The 23,160-nt window shown below is 32.6% G+C and overlaps 3 protein-coding genes across 3 annotated transcripts in view; 1 reads left to right on the top strand and 2 right to left on the bottom strand.

Moving 5' to 3' along the window:
* Positions 1–383: 383 nt before the first annotated feature.
* LOTGIDRAFT_118322 (hypothetical protein) lies at positions 384–2,259 on the bottom strand (the record flags this gene model as incomplete). Its single annotated transcript, XM_009056547.1, has 5 exons — positions 384–596; positions 1,058–1,142; positions 1,203–1,393; positions 1,861–1,952; positions 2,121–2,259. The coding sequence occupies 5 exons, from the start codon at positions 2,257–2,259 to the stop codon at positions 384–386; spliced, it is 720 nt and encodes a 239-aa protein (XP_009054795.1).
* A 1,920-nt stretch (positions 2,260–4,179) lies between these two features.
* LOTGIDRAFT_215492 (hypothetical protein) lies at positions 4,180–12,730 on the top strand. The gene is made up of 20 exons (XM_009056546.1): positions 4,180–4,355; positions 4,822–4,849; positions 5,099–5,199; positions 5,557–5,674; positions 6,099–6,286; positions 6,724–6,856; positions 7,014–7,189; positions 7,416–7,536; positions 7,910–8,059; positions 8,436–8,596; positions 8,783–8,897; positions 9,154–9,319; positions 9,456–9,564; positions 9,837–9,916; positions 10,328–10,536; positions 10,851–10,996; positions 11,274–11,390; positions 11,696–11,780; positions 12,173–12,360; positions 12,568–12,730. The coding sequence occupies exons 1-20, from the start codon at positions 4,212–4,214 to the stop codon at positions 12,715–12,717; spliced, it is 2,685 nt and encodes an 894-aa protein (XP_009054794.1). The 5' UTR covers positions 4,180–4,211; the 3' UTR covers positions 12,718–12,730.
* A 2,591-nt stretch (positions 12,731–15,321) lies between these two features.
* LOTGIDRAFT_161209 (hypothetical protein) overlaps positions 15,322–23,160 on the bottom strand; it is a gene marked incomplete at both ends in the record, with an annotated part of 7,985 nt that continues 146 nt past the window's right edge. Inside the window, 8 exons of the mRNA XM_009056545.1 lie at positions 15,322–15,534; positions 16,106–16,365; positions 16,573–16,719; positions 16,871–17,091; positions 17,953–18,016; positions 18,444–18,575; positions 21,406–21,570; positions 21,817–21,916. Of these exons, the coding sequence (XP_009054793.1) occupies positions 15,322–15,534; positions 16,106–16,365; positions 16,573–16,719; positions 16,871–17,091; positions 17,953–18,016; positions 18,444–18,575; positions 21,406–21,570; positions 21,817–21,916 (1,302 nt within the window). The remainder of the gene's footprint in view (positions 15,535–16,105; positions 16,366–16,572; positions 16,720–16,870; positions 17,092–17,952; positions 18,017–18,443; positions 18,576–21,405; positions 21,571–21,816; positions 21,917–23,160) is intronic.

The raw sequence follows: 23,160 nt of genomic DNA, 5'->3' as shown, positions 1-23,160 counted from the left end.
TATGTTTCATCATTTCTTTCATAAATACATCACAATTACCAAACATTCTGCTACCATTGGTTTTATTGTTTCCCCTCTTACCGATAAAAAGATAGTCTAATGGTGTTTTTTGTCTAAAAAATCGAAAATCATATATAAAAATCTGTACAAGCAATTCCAGTAATCAAAGTCTCATCCAAAGAATTTTGAGCAGCAAGTCCAAGTAGAAGTTATGTCAATCTCAATTAGAGAAATTCAATATTTGTTACTACAATTCATAAATCTGAATACAATGCAGATGTACATGTTTTCTGTTTAATATGGCTCCTATCAATAACCCCCAACTTCACAATTACTCTCAGACATTTCATAGATTCAATCAGATATAACTGTCAGCAAACTCATCAAAATAAACTGGCTAACCTGTTACATATCACAATAGTTTGAGGTTCTCTGGTCATTTCAACTAGTTCATTAGCAGGAGACACTAGTAAAGTGGTACCAAGACATAACATTACATCACTTTTACTTGCATGATCTTCAGCTTTCTTATAGATCTCATCTTCTAGATTATCTTTAAAATTGATGATAGTGTCTATCAGGTAGCCTTTACAACCCTAAAAAATATCAAATATATCATATCTGTAAGATTCAAGTTAAAACATTTAGTTGAGATAAGTGTTTCACCAAGTAGTAATTGATATCATGATCTAGTTGTGTACCATTATATATTTTACATTTGCTTCATACCATATATTATCATCATGTAAAAATAAATTGTGACAAGTTGATTCCAATTGCAGTAATCTGACATTGACATTATTTATTTTGGCAAAACAATTTTTCAAAACTTTATAATCTACAAGTATCATGACATTTTCTTATATGATGAATGAAAACCGCTTGAACACAATCATATATTGACACGCCCCAAAAAATACCTAACATGCTCAAAGCGTTTTAAAACTTCTCTAATGCTTTTTTCAAATTGCTGTTTTCTGTCAACAGAATGAGTTTTATTCTCTTAGTATTTGGCATAATGTTTACAAAAAATATATGACATTCAATTCATTGTTACCTTTTCAGTACATCTTCTACTAGTCCTATGACTCAAACCACATAAATGACATTGTTTGGCATGAGCAGGCTTTTTAATTTCAGAACTTCCATAATCTTCTAGATCTTCAAAATATTGACTGCATTCATCATCCATTACATAATACGATCTTTCATACCTTTGACCACATAGTTCACATTTCTCTATAAACACATTACCATGTAATTCTGATATTTTATCTGGAGGTACCTGAGAAAGGATGTGAAGCCCGTCTCCATTCTGACTAATGATGTATTTGATAAGTCCCATGTCTATTAATTTATGCAAGGCTTCATGTGTATAAGTAGGTCTCAGATCCTCGTAGTTGACACCATCATCTTCAATTTCATTGTCACTGTTTCCATCATTGGATGTTTCTGAAAAATATTGAATACTGAAGAAAGAGTGAGGATGAAGATGAGTTTTTGAAGAAATAATAATGACTAAATGGGTTTTTTTTTTTAAATTGTATGTGTATCAGGGATACTAACAAGATAATTTGCAAAATAAGATATCATTGTAGCTTTTACAGAGTGGTGACATATACACGATGGTATATTCCATCAGCTAGTCCTTAGCCAAACCTCTTTCTATTGATCTCTCCTGGGTTTCCTTACAAAATCAGGCCAAGATTAGAACAAATGACTGACACAATGTTGCTCTAACTGACTGATACAGAACCTCTCTCTGAATGATGGAATGAGTGAACTAAAATCTAAAATACCAGTTTTAAGTTTTTTTAAATTCCCTGAATCTGTAGATGTGGACTGATAGAGCGAATCAACTGAGTTGGTTATCTTTTCCTGATCTTGTTGTGTCCATTTACCACTTTTGCCACGATAGTCTCCAATACCAGCTGATGTTGAAATTCCTGCACCTTTAAAGTAAGAAGTATAGTCTATTGAATCATTACCTCACCAGTTGTCACCATAGAGTTTTATTATATAACTCTATGGTTATCACTTACCAAAAACATTTCTCTAATATTTAAAGATACTTTTACGTATAAACAAAGATTTTTATATTTTCATTTGGCTTGTATTACCTGTAAAGCAAACACAGTGCTGTGAGTTTCTAATCAACTCTGCAACTTTACTTGCTTCAGTCTGTATTTTATCTGTAGAGTCAAAAAACTCCACCGTCTTGGCTGCCTCTTTAACAAGTAGTTTTTCTTCCTCATTCATACAGACAGCTCCTTTCTTAACTTTTTTACTTCTTTGTCTAGAGAGTTTAAGTACAATGTCCCAGCAAGCTTTATGAAGTTTGGCCTCCCCTTGTTTAGACCATTTGACATAAAATATCTTTTTCTCCTTTTTGCTCATCAATTCTTTCTCATCTATTATCCTTTGAACTGATTTAGGAATAACAGTTTTAATTTCACAATATTCCTGATGGCATGTTATAGAGTCTGTATCAAAGAAACATTTAGTATAGCTGCACAAACTCATCTGAAATTATATTATATTTATTTAAACTTAAAATCAAAATCAAGCAAGGCCAGAATCAAGATCTCAAGGTATCAAAAAAAAGATTTCCAGCAGGCAAAGTAATACTCTAATGGTGTATGCAATTCTTTACAAACTAACACTGTCACTGTAATACCACAAGGTATTGTAGTACAGTCAAGTAACCTAATTTCGTGGAAACCTATTATTCGTGGATTTCCGGAAAGGATTAATAATTTACATGAGCGACCTTGGGCGACCTCAGCATTAGTTTGTTTCGATAAACATGGGTTTTCTCTACAATATCAGCTAGTAGAATGAATCCAGTAGTTTCAAGCAAGGTCAAATGTATTAATGTATACTTTGACAAATACAAAATGGCGGATTTCACTTATTACCAAACGTCACCATTTTTTATCGGCCGAATTGCCTTATAATCCTAAGCGGTAATCGGAATTCCAAGTGTCGTCTGCTAGAATGTAGTCCAACGAATGAAGTCACGTGATCAACTAGCGGATTCCGTGTCAGAGGAAAATTTCTATGGAACACAAAGTGGACCATATTCTTATGTTGTTTCAGTGACTTTTAGCAATAAATCACGCTACGTATCATATTTTGTCAGTCTCTATTTTTTTTTAAATCGTGGTTCTGTGAAGGAATTGTCACTAGTTATAATGAATTGATATTAAAGATAAATACAAAGAGAAGTTAATTATACCACCCGGTATCCATACAACATGTTTTTCTAGACTTATTTATAGATCAAACATTGTACACGAAAATAGGTGACGCATTCTGCCGCCGTTGCCGAGTTGGTTGCTCATGAAATATGTGTCAAAGTGAAGGATTCATAAAGAAAATCAAAATAAACCAATTTTAATTATTTTGTAGAATATCTGAGAAAACATCTAAGAGATAAATTTTTTTTTTTTTGTTTTTTTAACTTTGACGAAATTCGGTGTTGAATCCTTATATCCACGAAAATAGGTTACACCACTGTATTAAGGTTTAACTTTATCTTTCAGTAGTAGGTATGTTTTATCTCTAATAATCATCTCATCTTACATGGTCTCTAGATTTGGAGTTTGTGTGAGGACTAATATGCCAATACCTATCTTATAGGCTACTTACTTTTATTTATCTTTTCATTTTTTTTAGTAAAGGTCGTGGATATTGCCACCAGGAAAGGGCTCTTCAGTTTTTGTAATTTCATGATATCTTTAAAGGAATATTAATAAGTCAATTCAAATAAAGGTCAAGTTAGATGTCAGCAATATTTAAATTAAAGGAAGTCAGCTCACACCTTATTAAAGCTCAATCACCCTGTTTACGACGCCTATGACATCAATTTCAGGGTAGAATAGGCTATTTCATGATCATAATCATACTTCTAAAAATTATTGTTTACACTTGACAGTTTTCACTTCCGCTTCCGGCATGTATATTTCAGCGACATCCTCTGAATTCAGAATACCAGATAATAATCGGATAAATAACCGTAAAAATAAATTCGAATGAACTTAGAAGCATATCAAAAGCGTCGTAAATGTTATTGATCTTCGTTTAAATATGTCGCAATATCTGTAACGTTCCCATTTTCGGTAAACGCACATGTTCGGAAAATGTAAACAAACATAAACTCTCACTAAACTGATCAATTTTTAGAATAAGTACTATAATTTGATTCAGAAATGCCACGAGCAAGTAAAATATTTTGTGGTTTTAGAGCTTTAGGTTATGTCAGTAATCATGTACCTCTAGAGGTCCGATTGAAGTTCAAGGAAAAGGAAAATTATGTCATCACCTGTGTAGGGAAAGCATTCCACACTTATAATGTAAGCATTTTTTTTACTAGAATCAGAATACTTTTAAGTTACACGAATCAGAGTGAAACTGAAATGGTGAATACTAGATCTATCAATTTTACGTAGACAATTAAAAAATTAAAAACAATTGCGATCAAATTAAATCTCTTAGGTGTCTATATATGGATCCTCATTCTGGCATCTTTAATGAAGCAATGGAAACATGCTCATCAATTTGCCAAGTTTACAAACTAAGGGCTGAGGTATTTTTGACTACCGTACAGTAGCCAATTTTCTTAGCATAATGTATAATGCACTTATTATTTCAGTATTTTAATTTTGATGGAGAATTGTCAACTCGTTTCATGTCTTCTATTTACTTTATTTGTTAACTTGTGGATCTTGACTAATAATTGGTTGTGTTGGGTACTTGTTTGTTTTGTTCATGTGAACTTCCCCATTTCTATCTTTTTTATTGAATATTTGTACATTTCAGTGTTCAAAACTGGCGATTATCAGTGTTAGTAAGTATCTTTTAATAGAAGGTAAATTTGACAGTCGAAGTAATCATAGCATAATGACAACTTTTTTCTTTTACATTATGTATTGTCTCCTTTTTGAACTGATTTTTTCTTTAGATAATTTGTCACCCTTAGAGACCAAAATTGCATAGGACATGAAGTCTGTTATATATCACATCTAGTGATATTTTTGAAGAAGGAAAAAGCTCATGGATCAATACAGAATATTGATTTTGACATAACATATTCTAGGTGATGCTCATCCAGATGATATAACCTGTTTAGCAGTGGCTGGTAATTTAATATTTACAGCTTGTCAAAATATTGTTAGAGCTTTTCATAGAGGAACTAAGGTAATTAACCATTTTAACTATCTCGTTGAGTGCTGACTATGAAGCTCAAACCTCCCAAAAAGATGATACTTTTTTTTCCAATCTCTCATTGAATTTCATTTGTCATATATTTATGTGAAGAAATTTTGAATTTTGTGAGCTGTATCACAGACACTTCCTTATTGAACCAAGGAACTAAGAAACAACTTGGTTATGGGATAGAAGTGGATCAAGCAGAAAAGAAATCAAATTGATGTTCCAAATGGATTTAGAATCAATTCTTATAACTTCATGTTCAAGAAAGCTGTTTGCCACTCCCTTATTAGGTTTGTCAACATCCATCCATCCATAATGTTTAATATTTCTGTTTTATATTAGGCAGTTAAAACCTTAGTCAACAAAGATAAAGATATAAGTTTATTACTACCATTTGGGCATCATTTAATCTGTGTAGATATTGATAGTAATGTAACAGTATGGGACTACAGAACAGAAGGTAGGATGTCTATATTATATTTGCATGTCTAGTTTTCTAGAAAATATCAGAGTGAAATGTTGAGTTAGTTATTTTTAAGAATGCAGATTGTTATTTTACTGCTTTGCTGTCATAATCCTATAGTTTCTTGACTGTACCATTAAATAAATTGAATTGTTTGTTGACAAATGCTTAGAGACTGTGATACACTGATCTTCATTTCCTAAAATAGTTGTCATGAAATATGTATCTGCTGTTTGAAGTGATCTCTAAACAAGTTGACAGCCTTGCAACTTTTTGTTTTTTGTTACATATGGACTGTTTATGGCAGTTTATTACATAATTATGATTAATTATTATTAACTAATATCATTACAATTATGTGTACTCTGTACTCTCTCATGTTTGCAATCTAAATTTCTGATCTATACTTATTTTACTTCAGAAATATATTTGGAGATGGATTTTGATCCCAGTCAGTTCAAGATATCAGCTATGGTACATCCCACAACCTATTTAAATAAAATATTAATAGGTAGTAGACAGGGTGTCATGCAGCTGTGGAATATTAAACATGATAAATTGTTGTATTCATTTACTGGATGGGGTCAACCTATTAACATTCTTCAACAGGTAATTTACTTGTGCATCTTCTTAGTACATCTAGTGTTATCAAATACATCAAAGAACAATTCAAAACATAAACACGAGTAGTTCACTTTAGTATTAGAGATCTTAAACAGTAATGATTGAAAAATAGGTTTACCTTCTTTAGTTTTGAATTAATTTTATCAAAATGAAGGCAGACTCTTGGTGTTTATGTTTTGAGCAGTCATCAGAAATGCTAAGTAATCTTTGATAGTTGCTCATATATTGGCCAAACTCAGAAAAGGTTCATTTCACCTACGCATAGACCTAAGCATAGATTCAAACCAGTGTCATTCATTTTACAACAATTTTCACTCTGTATCTATGTCTACACTTTTTATAGATAAATCTAGGCACTGTTGTATCCTTGTTTTCCCTGGTAAATGAACTTTTGTTTTGATAGGTATATATTGTTGTTTAAGGCACCTGCAGTAGATGTAGTGGCTGTTGGTTTAGAAGATGGGCAGATCATGGTACATAATATTAAATACGATGAAACCATAGTGAAATTTCGCCAAGAGTGGGGCCCTGTTACATCTGTATCATTTAGAACAGGTATGAGTATTGTAATAACTATGCAATGTTTTCATGATTTCATATTTATCTCCTTTTGGTCACTATGGCTGTTTTCAAAAATAGAGATACTGGGTGATAGTTTAAAATTTAGCAATTTTAAGTAGGAATATTAAGATAACTTGTTTTCAATTGATAGATGGTCATCCTATTATGTTAACTGGAAGTTCTGCAGGTCATATATCTCTGTGGGATTTAGAAGAAAGAAAGTTGAAATGTCAGATGAGAGATTGTCATCATACATCAGTGACTGGTATGAAATGTTTACAAAATGAACCTTTAATGGTGACATCTGCAGCAGATAATACACTGAAGGTATACCTATATTTATTTATTGTTAAATTCATTTTATCAATGTTGGCATGAGTTTACCTAGCCTCCCGTTGAACATATATCTATTTCTATTATGTACTGTATCCCAATGCTTGATGATATGCCATTCGAGTATCTTCTTTATCAGATCATGATAAAACTTGACAGATAATAATTTATCATACTAGGACTCAATTTTTTAAAACTGACTATTCCTTGTTGATTGTAGGTGTGGATTTTTGATATGCCTGATGGTTCTGGTAGATTACTACGTCTTAGAGAAGGTCATAGTGCACCACCAAATAAAGTTTTACATTACGATAACAAAGGACATAATATACTCAGCGCAGGTATGTTGATTATTTGATTTTTAGTGGCATTAAGGTAAAACAGTAATCTGTTAAAACCAAAAGCTAAATTGTGACTTAATTGTGACTAGTTTTAAGGAAAGAGCTGCTAGGCATCATGAGGTTTATTCCCTGATCCAGTTATAAGAGGAGACACTACTTTGTGGAGTTTTAGTATCCACTTTGGTGATGAAGATACTATGTGTTGCAGACTCTGAACATAAAAGATCCCTTGACAGTTACAATGAAAAATGATGTTGACATCTTGGCACAATTTCCCCCATTGCATACTTCATTGTGTTACCTGTCTTCATTAGCCAAGTCAGGAGCAGAGAATAGTTATGCAGGACTCCATTTTATTTGATTGATGTTTTAGGTCAAGACAGTACCCTAAGATCTTTCTCTACCATTCATGATAAACATAATAAAAATCTTGGAAGAGCCTCATTTGATAAAGCTGCCAGTAAACACAGTGGATTAAAGAAAGATCAATATATGATGCCACCTATAACAGACTTTACAGCTGGTAATATGACTTGATTCTTTGAAATATGGATGACTGAAAGATATATTTGATGAATCGAAAATATTCAGTATTTCATAGGGATCACTACTGAAAATCTTATATTATGATATATTTCAGAGTGCTAAAAGGTCCTCACTTTCTTTCGATGTGCAAAGATTTGGACACAGTCAGATATTCTAATTTATAAATGATTAAATCATGCTGAAGACACATGTTTTAGATATAAAATCCTGATCATGTCAGCTAGTTTGGGTAAAAGTTTCTAACTTATGCTGCAGATACATGATTGACAGCTAGGAAGTAGGGCTTATCTCATGATGCAGATAAATGTTTCAGATACAAAAAACTATAAAGGGTTTATTTGTGTTATTTGTAGAGAGTAGCAGAGAAAGTGAGTGGGATAATATTGTATCATGTCATAGAGGATTAACATTAACAACAACATGGAATTATCAGAAATCTACCATGGGAAAACATAAATTTAAACATGAAAGATTTGATAATGAGCCATCTTTGTATAAAAATGTTACAGCCACAGTAAGTAAAGATTTACCTTCAATGTATTGGTTATACATTTGAGAATGTTGATAAAGTTCTGGAAGTTATAGTATTATATTTTATTCAGATTTATAACTATATACTTTACACCCTGGGATGATTGAAGTTGAAATGCTATCTGATTGTTTGTTATTTATGTTATTGAATGATGTTTGTATTATTCAGGCTGTGAATATAACATTATGTGGTAATTTTGTATTAATTGGGTATAGTAGTGGACATGTTGATAAATATAACTTACAATCTGGTATATATCGAGGGTCATATGGTATTGATAAAGGTAATGATGTTATTTATCTCAAGTGACCATTCAGTCAGATATGTTCACTTAGAGTGATATAAAATATTGAAAAAGTTAGATAATAATGATATGAACAATTGAAATGTATTTTATGCAGTGATATATGCCCTATTATCTCATAGTTTTGTATGATGTATGTAACCAATTGGTATCATAAGGATGCTTAATTCTGTTTTCAGCTCATACATAAAGTATCAGTAGAGGTCTAGTTGTTGATGCTTAATTCTATTTTCAGCTCACTCATGTAGTATTAGAGGTGTAGTTGTTGATGGGTTAAATCAACAGACGATAACAGCTGGTTCTGATGGTTCTCTCAAATTCTGGAAATTTCATAAACCAAAACTATTAGAATCTATATCTCTATCTACAGATATATCACAAATATTATTACATAGAGAAAGGTAGGCTATTTTTATATGATATATTTCTTGTCCTATCATTTTGATTTTCAAACAGTTAAAAAGACAATGCTCTATTAATAATAAAGAGCTTCATACAATAATACTATTGAGCAATATTTTATTGTTTTATTTCTAGTTCTATGTTAGCTGTGGTGTTAGATGATTTTACTATTAGTATAGTTGATATAGATACTCATAGAGAAGTTAGAAAGTTTGAGGGTCACAGTAATAGAGTCACTGATTTGGTTGGTATTTTACTATTAAACTTGATTCATAGTATTTTGTTTGTCGTCTTTTCTGTGCTGTTATCAACATTCTCACAGGTAATAATGACCAATGGCAATGTGATATATGTTATATCTGCACAGTAGAATGAAAATAAGGATTGGAATGGTTTAGTTGATAAATGCGTCATTTTCTTTTATAAATGTTTTTTGTGGGGTGGAATATAAATACTTATTGAAAATTCAGGATTAACATATTATATTAACTAATCCCATTGCATTCTTATTAACAGACATTCAGTCCTGATGCAAGATGGTTAATAAGTGGTGCTATGGATGCTAGTCTGAGAACCTGGGATTTACCTACTGGAAAGTAAGTGAGACAAAGTATATAACTTGACCATATTTTCAACTATAGTCCAGCTGAGATATCTATGCACATCTGCTAATTCAAAACATAGATGAAAAGAAATAGAAATGGTTCAATCTGCTTACATTGTGTTCATTACTACTTCATTAAACTACCTAACTATCATGTGGACTGCTTGTATTTTATGTTTAGAATTTTGCCCGGATTGCATATAAAATCATATAGTATAGTATTGTCTTTTCTTCCCTACCAAATGGAGCATTTGCATAGTAAATAAACAAACACTATGGCTGTTACTGTCTTGTTTGGATATATAAACCATCTTCAAGACAGCTAGATTACATATTGGGCTTATTATATGAAATTATATTGTCAATTTACAAGTGTGATAAGCTTGTTTTGTTAATAATTCAGATTAGTAGACTGTTTTCTGTTGGATTCAGCTGTAACATCAGTAAGCCTGTCACCAACTGGAGATTTCCTAGTTACTACCCATGTAGATAATCTAGGTGTATATCTATGGTCTAACTTAACTTTATATTCCTTTGTTTCGTTACGACCATTGGAGGAATTCTATGAACCCAAACTATTAGTAATGCCAGGAACCAGTGTTGAAAAAGAAGGTTTGTGAAAGTTTTAAACACCCATTAAAAGGCCAAAATGCTTGGAACTAGTCTGAAACATCTGCTTCTATTCCAGCCACTGATAAATATTTTGACAGTTATTGGCTGTAGTAGAGATGCATTTATTTTAACATAATATTAAATTACCTTAAAGATGACTGTAAATTATTGATTGGCATCACTGTAACTTTATTATTTGTTGAACTTCAGTAGACAGCAAGCTGAAATAGGTCAGTTTTTTGAAGATCTCACAGTGTGAAACTCTGAGTTACATGTTTCAGGTTTTGTTTTAATATTTCTACTGTTCATTATAGATAGAGAAGATAGTTCTGATGATGAAGAAGAAGAATATTTATCTAGTGATTTTAAATCACCTGAACAGATAGCTGATGAATTAGTTACATTATCATTATTACCCAATTCAAGATGGCAGAATTTATTATCATTAGACATTATCAAGGTATGAATTTAGTTTCAAGTTAGTTCAAATTTGTGGGTGGGTTCAACTTCTCTTATTTTAATAGTTTTGAGGTGAAACTACTATACAATATTTATGTCACCAGGTAAGGTCTGATACTAAACTGCCCTGGGCACTTAATAAGAATCTGAATAGTTGAATTTCACAATCTGATTAACATGAAGTGTTATAACATTCATGATCTGACAGAAATCTTTATGGAATTATGTTCAATTGAATGTTGCTTCAATAATGTCAAAATTTTCCTTTGATATTTTAGTCTAGAAATAAACCTAAAGAACCACCTAAGAAAGGAAAAGCTGCACCATTTTTCTTGAAGACAATTGCAGGAATAACGCCTACATTTGATATCAATGAAGAAAACAAAGATGATAAGGTAATATCTCTAGTCTGATATATTAAGTATGAAATCTTGAAGTTATGTTGGATTCTCTGAAACGGATTGAACGGATGCTTAATAGTCCAGCTACAGAGTGGAATTAGGTTTTCAAGAAGAATGGTCATGTAATATCTTCTTTGTGTATAACTGAGAATGCAATATAGACTGTATAACAATGCATTTTCAGTCAAATAAATAGAATTGATATCTGTTTCTAAATTAATCATTATAAATCTCACATATGACATCACTGAGAACTTATATGTATTTACAGTGTGTCACTGCCTACCTTTTCTCTACAGGATGATTCTCATTTGTTAAAAGGAAGATTATTACCACTATCAGATATAGGATTAAGTTTGTCAAAGGCAAAGACCAACTCAGATTGTAAGTCATTATATTTTTATCAATTTATATACTTTACTTCACTGTAATTACTTTTAAAGACAGGATACAAGAATATGCTATTTAATATCCCAGAAAGACTATTACACAGCATTCTACAATTTATTCAATTTTATTCATACTAAAAAGTATGATATATCGTCAAATTCTGAAGCGTGTGCTTGAGAAACATGGGACACAACTCTGTTGTACCTGAAATAATAACTGAATAAATATTAGCCAGCACAATTTGGCCCGTTGTCATTTCTTTCCATTACCTTAATATTTCCATAATATGTTATACTCAATGGAAATATTAATGCAGCAGTCCATAGAATCAGGGGAAAATTGTATAATATTACAGTGTTGTAAAATGTGAGATATTTATGTTGTAGATGAAACTATTGTGAACAAGTTTAAAGAATTAGGACCATCACGTATTGAAGTTGAAATAAGAAGTTTAGTACCTGAAGGTGGAGGAAGTGTAGATATTATGGTCCAGTTTGTCAAATTCATCAACTATATCTTATCAACTAATAAAAATTTTGAAATCGCTCAAGCTTATCTCGGATTATTTTTAAAGGTATCATTTTCAACATTCAAAGTCACATAAGATTAACATCTTATGATTAAGCTTTTTAGCGTGGTTTCTAGCCATTATGACGTTTTATTTTCAGACACTCAAAGGGTTAACACCATATAAAATTGGAAGAGCTTGCCTCATGCTCTTTACATGTTCTGAACCTGTGTATTTGCACCTTAACACATCTTTTTTTTTATTCTTTTCCAGTTACATGCTGAAGTAATATCCAATGAAATCAGAGTACAAGAAGAATTAGATGTATTATGTTCTAATCAAAGTGAAAAGTGGATAGAATTACAAACTATATTTACACAATGTTTATGTTTGATTAATTATTTACGTACTGCTACTGTATAAAATACTAAAATTTATAGTTTTTCTTGTATATACTTCTGCAGCAAAAAATCATGCATTACATTAATATAGCAGGGAATGCTACCAGCCGTCCTTTATGGGTTATGAATAATTGCGATCTCGGTTGAGCACCATTATTTCTGCTAAGGGTGGCTAAAAATATTAAGGTACATCATTGCTAAACTAAGAAAAAGGTGACCGAAAATTGTTTATTCCCTATTAAGATTGCATCTCTACTCCCTCATCTTCACAATGTCAAACCCTTACGAAATGCATCTTATACAATGACTGCAATCACCACCTTTATTGTATCGCGGAAGTTTGTAAATGCAGCGAATTGGTTGGATTGTACGTAAGAGAATACAGTCGGTCGGCCACTGCTATTGCAGTCAAAGTCTAAGACGAAATTCAAAGCACATTCACCATTCCGGAGATGCTACTTCCCTGGGTGTCATTTGCAAACCTGTGGCGAAATGACACAAATGAACCCTTATAAAAGTTAAAAAGACGGTAGAGCCATCTTAATGCACACATAGCCAGAGACTGGCACCTCATATTGCACCTGCAATTTTGATCCCACTCGTTTGAAATTTCATGAAATGGCACGAGAGATCTTGACAGAGTGTCCCTGATTTGGCTTCCAGTTTGGCACTACTCATCCACGCAATTAGATCATGTATCCGGATCAGACTGAGATGCATTAAGGAAAGTCTACGGGTGAAAAGCATCCAATCTGGAAACATAAGCACATTTGTTCACAAACATAAATCGAAGAGGAGTGTGCAATTTTGGGGTTGTCTTAGACAGAAACTTAGCTGATTCTCAGAATTTGATTTCCATAGTTCATTTTATTCTAATTGAGACAGAGTGGAATATATCTCCGTATCTTACCCATCCCCACAATGTCAAGCTGTTACGAACTTCGTCTTACAACTTTCTCCTATCACTTTGGTTGGATTGTACGTTGGCCCATCAGAGTCCTTGACAGAAAGTCTGTAAACACTAGGCCATAGGATTAGCTGTATTCGCTAGCGTATAATTCACGGCTGCATGCCGAGATACAGGGTGGCTATTACAGTCCAGATAAGACGAAGTTGTAATGGCTTAACAATCATCAAAATATAGTTCAAACGTGAAGACAGTTGCATAATTTGAGACGAGCAAAGTGAACAGAGAGCATGAACCTCGTTTTATAGTATTTCTTTATTAAAGAGATAGTGAAATGTTTGTCAACGTTTAACATGATTTTCGTGTTTTTCTATCACACTATATGTTTATCATCCATCCGATAATTTATGTTAGATCCCAACATCAAACGATTCGTTGTTATTGTGTCAAACATAATGTTCAACAACGCCCACTTTTAAATTAAGTAGTCTGAGACAAGGTGTACGTTTTACTTCCTGCTTTTATCAAAAAGCTTTTAAAACAAAGCATGAATCAATCCTTTTTTTCATTTGATGACATTTGAGTTTCCAAAATTATCTGTGTTTATTTTGGGAAAAGGTCTTATCTTATATTAGATGAATGAATTTTGAATCTTGAAATTTTCCATTATTCATTAATATTTTAATGAGCGAAAAAAGTATTAAGTTTATTTCCTTAAACGCCTTAAATATTTTGGTAGAGTTTGTAGATTTGTCATTAAGTCAGTGTAAATCCATAAGGAAATGGTCCGGGCTGGTGTCGTGTGCATAGGTCAAACTACGCAAATACACGTCATCCTGCAGCAAATGGAAATTGAGCAGAAAGGCATTCTAGTATCATCAGGAGATGTCCTTTGTTTCAATGAACTTCAAGAGGCTAAGGATAAACATGGCTAAGCCAAGTGGTACATGTGTATTTAGTTGGGCCAGGTCTCGTGTGCATTCTCTTAAATATGTAACATTTGTACAAAAAGATGAAATTCATTTTTGTAAGAAATTCTTTGACATCTTGTGAATTTCACGACAACTGAAATCTAAACTCCGGCGAAATGGTTTGAAAAGATTACGAGTGCGATCATCTATTAGTAGCTTTTTGTCATTCCGCACTTCGTCCGATAACCTCACTGTTGTATAATTTCCAGACCACAACATGTCATGTCTTCAATCGGATTTAAACAATAAAGTAAAAGATGAATAATGAAATATTTGCCTGCCGGTATTTATTTTACAAAATGATACACTGATAGTTGTACAAATTATATATTACAAATATAAACAAGATAATAAAAAAGCATAAATCACTTATAGTTACAATGCTCTTGACAAAATACTCAAGGGCGTGGCTGATTACCGACCATCGTTGACAATTGAATAAACCATCGAGACCCTATATATAATAATTCATGCAATAAATATACGTTGATACCTTCACATCCGACTCTCTAACCGACCACGGACTGTCGTCAGTACCGTATTAATGGCCCTTTCAAACTGTATTCTCCAACAAGTGCGTTTAACGTTTAAGTGCGTTTGGCGTACAAACTGTGCGTTACGAGCGTCTTGCTTCACCTCCTACAGCTGTTACAGCTCTGAACTCGGCGTGATAGCATCGTGCTGAAATCAAAATATAGATTTCAGACTTGGAACATTGTGGATACCAGGAAGCTGTTCCATTGTTTCTTTATATTGTTGCTTGTCCAAACAACTGTACAACATTTCTATGGAACCTAGCTTCTATTTCTAGATGAGTCAATGTCAATACTTCTCCATCACAATTAACATAGTACTTGTCTTCTAACACTGTTTCACCGTTATCGTTTTGGGTTGAAAGTGCTCTTGTAAGACGAATCTTGTATCCATCGACTCGGTGTTGTTGGACGAAATCATGGTCAAACTGTAATAAAAGAAAAGAACAAAACTGTTTTGAATACTTCAGAAATTAAAAAGTCATAAAGCTCTAGTCCTATCTATTAAAAATCTATACAATTCTTTGATCTATAATGATCGTTAGGGCGGTGTCTATTTTATTTTCTTTATGTAAATTCTTTTATTCATTGGTCTAGTTCAATCCCACGATCGTTTAGTGAATAATTTTAGACCTCTTGTTCACACCATACATACGGATTCAATTGAAAATAACAAGTATATTGTTCGCTCTTATCAACGCTTTTTTTTGCTCAAATATTCGATGATTTTGCACTATTTCCATAATGTTTTGATCTTGTGTCTTATTGACATTCTCGAGAATTTTGAGGAAGATATAAATTACGATAACATTCAGATATTTATAGTTCACTATTATAGATAAAATACCTTGTGGTAAACGCTACCTGATTTTATATGATTATTGACTTACATAGCCATTGATCACGTACAAAAATTCCTTTTAAATTGCTACACACAAATATGTGAAATATGACTTGAATGTTTTAAAGAGGGAAAATGTTTAAAATAGAAATACTTACACAACCAGCTTTATGGTCCTGTACTTGAGCCAATTGTTTAACATGTTTACTTAAGCTACATTTACTGGTTAGGTAAACAGTCATAGCATCATCTCCAAAATGTGGCACCATTTTCTCTTTCTTGGCAACTCTTGAAACCACGTAGGTATCTACTCCATACATGGTTCCTTCACTTTTCTGCCATTCTTTTCCCCCAGCAGGAAGATATTCAACTTCCAGATCAAAAGCTCGGCGTCTTAGCACAGTCCCAACCGGTATTACTGAAAAACAACACAACGCGTTAACTAATTTTATAATGAGTCTGCAGCTTCCTCAACTGATGAGTTTGCATTATGCGTCATTTCCAAAGATACATAGCTTGTAATGTTCATTTGGTATATATCAATTAAAGTCATGGTTGCAAACCCACTGCTTGATGTTTGATGTTGATGTTTATGAGGTAAAAAAATTCAATAAGATGTGCTTACTGTTGAATCTTGATGCACCCATCCATCTGAACTTCTCACAATCGTACATGATGTCGCCAAACAAACCAAACCCCAACAACAAGCCAGAATACGCCATTAACTTTCCACCCTGGTGGACTCCAACAACATTAGCATCCGTTCTTTGACCTACAAAAATAAAACAATTACCTGATCAACTTTTGTTGTAGCAAGCGCGAATAGTATACACCATAGATCTTATAACGTCAAAGCATTGGTGTTCCTCGGATGGTTATCTGGAAGCTCTAAATGGCGTTAGTGATATTAATCGTTTACTTACCTAGTATAACATGTAAAGCAGCCGTCTTAACATCTCTGGTACCATGTAAATATTGTACTATGTAATCACCAGACCCTGCCGGAATTATACCAATGGGTATGGCAGATGCGACAATCTTAGCCTCAGGCGAGTCGTACTTGATGCCTGCATCTGACTGGGCTCTGAGTACTAATCCAGTCATGCACTCACAATATAGACCATCCCCTCCGACAGTTATAATTCTAGAATAGAAAGAAATACAAAAATAAAGTATAAAGATCAACTTAATTTGTTTTATTATCTGTCAGAAGAGTGTATTGGTCGAAGGTTAACAAATTAAAAGCCGCCTGCAGAAGAGATCAGTCATATTTCATTGACGTTAAGGTTAGAGTGACGTCATTCAAGTCGACCAATTAGAATCTATCGTTTGACCTGTGTGATATTATTATGGCTATAGTAATAATAGTATTTGAATGTCCCAAACGTTTGATGTGAACATAAAACACAGGTGATGAAGTTTATTCGCAAACTCGGAAGAGAATATGTCAGTCAAAACTGTGGGAGTAAGTAGGTAAATATGACAAGTAGTTGACACTTCAAGGTGTTTAATAAAGATGAACGTGAGGACCACTAGCTATGAGTACAAAAAACTTCCCAAATGTACAGCCCATGTGCTACCTATCAATCAAATTCACAGGCTTATTTAGTATGCACCAGGTTACGCGACATCACCAAAACAAGTAAAATGGTGTTAAAAGTAAATATTGTCCAAGCTTCAACTAATCTGTGGCATTCGGTGGTTGTAACTTGACGTCAATAAGAATGCGATTGTTGAGAACTGTTTGAAGGTTCTTTCGTCCAGATGTGTAGGCTCGTCAATTCTCGCGCTTTAGTCGTTATACATACTACAAACAAGGCCACACCTATTGGCCTAACTTGATACCTATATATAACTATAGCAGTTGTCTGTAATCACTTTAATATTGACACTGATAACATGTTCTAATTGTTAAGAAGGTAAAACGAATATCGTCAAGAAAGATCCCTATCGCCATTTATAGCAATGTTATTTGTTTAAATAATATTGAATAAATAACACATACCCGTTAACTAAAGATAGATCGTACTTCTGTAAAATTTCTTTGGCCTCACCAGGTTTTTTGGTTACTGCAATAAAAAGATGTTAATCTCAATATAATTTCAAGAACAAAATAAACGAATGGGATTCGCCAGTGTATACTTTAGATTTCTTTTATTTATCATTCACTGGAAGTTCACACACCCACACTATTTAAAGAATGTTGTTTCTGCTCTTACGGATTCAAAATCAGTTAAAAGTTTATTGTGTGCAGCGTCGGAAACAAAGGTTTTCTTTAAATGCACTGCGATAAACTCTTTATCAATGCCAGGCCAATATTATGTTGTGCATGTCGCGCGATTGACACGTGACTCTGCACGTTCATTTCCATATTTGGAAAGTAAAGTGTACGGCCATGATTGGTTTGACTTGATGCTTCCGTGAAAAAGCATGTTGCAGTCGGTTACACACGGGTAAAAGCATTTGGTACGCATAGATCAATCTTAAAATTCTTACCTATAGCATTTGACTGAATACCACACATATCAAATATTGGTTTGACTTTTCTATAGTAGACCTTAACGGCTCGTCTCTTACCACTGTTAGGGTTTATAAACACCAATAATTGTTTAGGTCTTCTATTGTTATCTATAGAAAAAATAGATATGAAATATATTTATCACAATGTATTAATTTCAAGAATTTTAATTGTAGGTCATTCGGGTTAACTGAAGTCGTCAACGCCCACAACTTGCCCTAAATTTCCGGTTACAAGCCCAATTCTTTCATATAATTAGATGTAATTAAAATATTTTCTGATTGATTTTTCTTGCCAAATTTAGAAAGGTCGCACCTATATTTAAAACATTTGACATATTCGTTCACGTTTATAGATCAAGAATTAGAATAGAAAATTCATTCAACTGTAACGTAGCCAGATGTCTCGTTTTTTTTTCACATAAAATTTGTTAGTTCGTTCATGATAAATAGATTAGGCTTAAAGGTAACTCATATTTCAATCAATACAGGGTGTAACGGTTAGAAAGCTTAATAATATAAGTAGTTAAGATTCTATGGAAGGAATGACGTCTCTAATAAACAGTAACCATAATAGTTCTACAATAATTAGTTACTATATATATATATATATCTTGACACTTCGTTCATTCATAAAATTTCTTATCTTAATCACTATGCATTCCCAGTAAAATAATCCGATTATTTCATCATTAAGATCCGAGTATCATGTTCACATCGGAATTTTAAATATGCATTATATAAAGAGATTAAGACCTCTACCGTTATTTTCATAATGAATTATGTTTGAAGGATAGGTTGTAATTTTATGGAAAATCACCACAGCAGCACGCTGCTCAATCAGATTAAAATGATTGCATTGAAATCCTTAATATTTTCGTAATATTTCTTTAGTTATTTGTTGATAACGCTGAAAAATTATTTCTTTTTTTTAAAGTCTACCAAAAAGTAGAACGTAAAATTCCATAGAATCTATTATCGCGTGATTATCACGTGGACGTATATGTAGGCTATATAGCAAAGCACGTACATCTTACGGACGATCAAAATAAATGTCACTCGCAGAATGAATAGCCATTTTCAAGTGTTTACGCAAAAACCAAATGCGGTTGATGATAAATAATTCATTTATTCATACTTATCCATGTCAATTAAGGTTTTTAAAACCATTAATTCAATTCATTCACCAATGTTTCGGTTATATTTTATAAATATATATTTCCGGTTTTTAACGCTCTTCTTCTATGAGAAATTATTGCAAAACGTTGAGTAACATTTTTCCACTTCAGTTTTTTTTTTTTTTTTTTTTTTTCGAAGAAATTCTGCTTACAAAAGAAAATATTGAAAACAAACGTTGAAGTATTGAAATTGTAAGCATGAGACTCCATTGATATCAATAATGAAATCTATTTTAAGAAGCTTTAAGTGTTGGAACTGATGAAATAAAGAGTTGTTATAATGTTATAATACGGAAGTGACAACATCTTAATTTTTCAGACTTTTTCTTGTAAACCATCCTATTTAGATAAGGGCCTACGAATTCCTAAATCACACCTTCTTAAAGCTATGAACGTGATACAGAGACAATGAGATTCTTAAAATCATCATCATCATCAAAATACACATCGGAAAATTTTAGCATACCTTCCAATCTAACTATTTTTTACATAACATATCCTTCAATTAAAATATTTTGATACTTATATAATGTATGCAAATTTGTTGAGGAAAGCATATTTCGTTGTCTATATTTTTGACAGCTTTAACAGATGTGCACTGTGACACCTTTTATGCGCCAAAAAAAAGAAGAAATATCAAAAATCATACTTAAAAAATGTGATATAAATTACCCCATAATAAAACTCTCTCAATTCAATGTCCGGATTTCTGATTAATGTTTTTTGGAAATCCGGATCATATTTGATATATCACCATTGTATTCAATGGAATCTTATCTCCTTTCAACAAACCAATGTAATATCACATGTATATGTTTTTAATTCCTTATCTTTTTTTTTTTAAAAGATTAAATTGTATGTATTACAGTATAATTTACAATTTAGATAGCTCACATTACGGATATAAGGCAAGTTTTATATAGTCGGTACAATTAAGCGATGGACTTACAACCGACAAACAGAGACCTACGTCATTAAAACTGAATATTAAGCAGTTGTACAACCTTGTAGAATTTATATTCCATCATTGTGTTGTATGATGACAACAGTTATGACGATAGTTGTATCCTAACTGTCAAAATCATTATATGTTGTGCAGGTATAAGATATAGGATAAAAGTCTATTAGCACAGAGAATGCAGTTTTTGAATAATGCTTTCACAGGGATATTGGCTTTAAATTCCGAATAATAAAGCTCTTTTTCGGTTATCTCTACCACATATGAGAATTATAATTTAACAGGGTTTTCCTGCAAAAAAGTACTTGAGAAGTTTAAATTGTAGTTATTAAGTTTGCCCCGGGGCATTATAATTTGCACGTGCAATTATTACCGACGTTATGACGTCATTGCTGATACATTTATATGTATGGAATAAGACACAGTTAATAGTCTCGCAATTGACGATAGTTTTTCCTTTGTATGTTTGATTGGGTTGTTTTTTGAGAGAGTTTATTTTCTAATTGTTTGGGAACTCGGCGTTAGATTTCAATTATAAAAAGTTGTATCTATTATTACATTAAAGGCACAATAATTTAAAAATGGGATGAGTACGAGAAGACTTTAGACAGTAGATCCGTTGAATAAATCGGCACATTTCTACCAAAATATTTCATAAATTTTTGTATCATCAGTTTGCTATTCTTAAACAAAACTGTACTATGTAACATAGACTTTTTTGCAAATTAGGATAGAACTCTAAATAGGCAGTCACAAATGAAAATTCTACTATGCGACCAAACTATATGGGAAGAAAAAGGCTTACTGTCAATATATTCTTGAATTTTCTGACCAATATTTTTACTTTCACTACCATAGAATGTTATATTTTCTTGCACTAGTTTCTTAGATACGGTCTTCACGGCATACATGACAGTGAAACTGGTGTCGTTATATTTCACTGATAGGATATCTTCAAATGCAATAGTTCCTGAAATGGATACAGATTTAATCGTATACTTTGAATCATAATTCCATTTTCTTGAGCCGAAATCAAACAGCTATGCTAAAATAATACATATGCAATTAGCATCTTTTGGGCTTAAAGGGTTTATACATTTGAAAAATAAGCGATTTTTCTAATCTTCTATATAGAGCTCTTGTCATTTTTTCTGGGATCAATATTTTGGAAGGTGAAGAAATAATGTGAAAAGAGCGAAAAAGTTATAACTCTTACCTGTACCCTGTTCAATGTTTCGATATAACAAATGAGTCTTATTCAAACAAACAAGAAATTTTTTATCTGCTTTAACAAATAATCCTTCCATAATGATATTCTTCAAAATATTAATTCACTATTAATAATTGTAGAATAGTAAACGTATCAAGATATTTAAAGTTTATGATTTGTTATATTCGCGTGGAAACATTTAAATACCCAATAGACCATTGAGGTAAAGAATAGATAGCCAATGAGCAGGTGCGAATTTGTTTCGTCATAATAAGTGTGGTCGAATATATCTCAGACAAATAGCACGAGTCGTGGGATGTACGGTGTAGTGTATAATATTTATATTAAAATAAACGATTGGGAATGTGTTTTGTTATTGGTTTATAAACCCATTGTCTGACTCAATAGATAATAATCTTCTCCTTTTACAGTTACTGTAATTCATACCTAGAAAATTTGAAATTATTGTATCCACCTGTGATTATCACTCATACAATTTCTATTTCTTTTGGTTTTCCTATGTCCTAGTCATTGAGGAAATGGGAAAGGTAAAAAGCAATTTATATCGATACAATTTCTAATACATTAAATTATGGTGGAATTTAAGATATGATGCAGGAATGACAAGAAGTAAGTATTACCATTGACTCACCACTAAACATGTCATGTGTTCTGGAATTGTAAAAATCTATATTGTGGTTTTGTATCAGTTTTGGGTAGGAGACAATATTCATAAAGCTGATACCTTTTTTCATGTGAAGTCTACTTCTAGCCTAAACCAGAGAATGTTCACCTTTGTAGATCCCGTAGTCGCTCTATGACTAAGCGTATCAACTTGTCTTTACATTTGAACGGTTTATAAAGCTTAAAATATACATTTCTGTATATTCTGCCCGGATGTGTCATTTCTGTTTCCGCTACACAATCAGGCCTATAGCTAAAGCATAGGTATCGCTACTAAAGCATATAATCTTCACCTTTTCAGAACACCAAATGTTGCTCTATGACTTGCTCAGAACATTTGGACAGTGTATGTGGCTTATAGATAAGCATTTCTGTTTCAAATAGGACATGTTCCGTTAGGATGTGCCATTTCCCCCCCTCGAATGGTGATCATGGTTCAGGCAATCATGCGGCTTGGCTTAATCAAATTAGTCGCATCTTCTCTTGCATTGTATCTTAAGAACTGAAAAATATTCGCAACTTTAGCCTTTCCTAAACTCGACCCAATGGCGGAGTCAGATTTACGGATTATCTGAGATTGTCCGAATTCCTAACCATGTGATGAGATTTTTCCCGAAAATCTTGCTACCTGGGCTGCGAGGGGGGAGGAGGGGGTAGGGGTGCGGC

This window comes from Lottia gigantea (genome assembly GCF_000327385.1).
Source record: "Lottia gigantea unplaced genomic scaffold LOTGIsca_28, whole genome shotgun sequence".
NCBI classification, from domain to species: domain Eukaryota; kingdom Metazoa; phylum Mollusca; class Gastropoda; family Lottiidae; genus Lottia; species Lottia gigantea.
Note: the sequence above shows the minus strand (reverse complement) of the source record. Positions and strands in the feature narration are given on the sequence as shown.

Excerpts from the sequence above, each read along its gene's own strand:
- LOTGIDRAFT_215492 (XM_009056546.1), top strand. The coding sequence starts at position 4,212 with ATGCCACGAGCAAGTAAAATATTTTGTGGTTTTAGAGCTTTAGGTTAT. Across the intron at positions 5,675-6,098 it reads ATGGGACTACAGAACAGAAG|AAATATATTTGGAGATGGAT; the intron begins GTAGGATGTCTA and ends ATTTTACTTCAG. Across the intron at positions 9,565-9,836 it reads GTAATAGAGTCACTGATTTG|ACATTCAGTCCTGATGCAAG; the intron begins GTTGGTATTTTA and ends TCTTATTAACAG.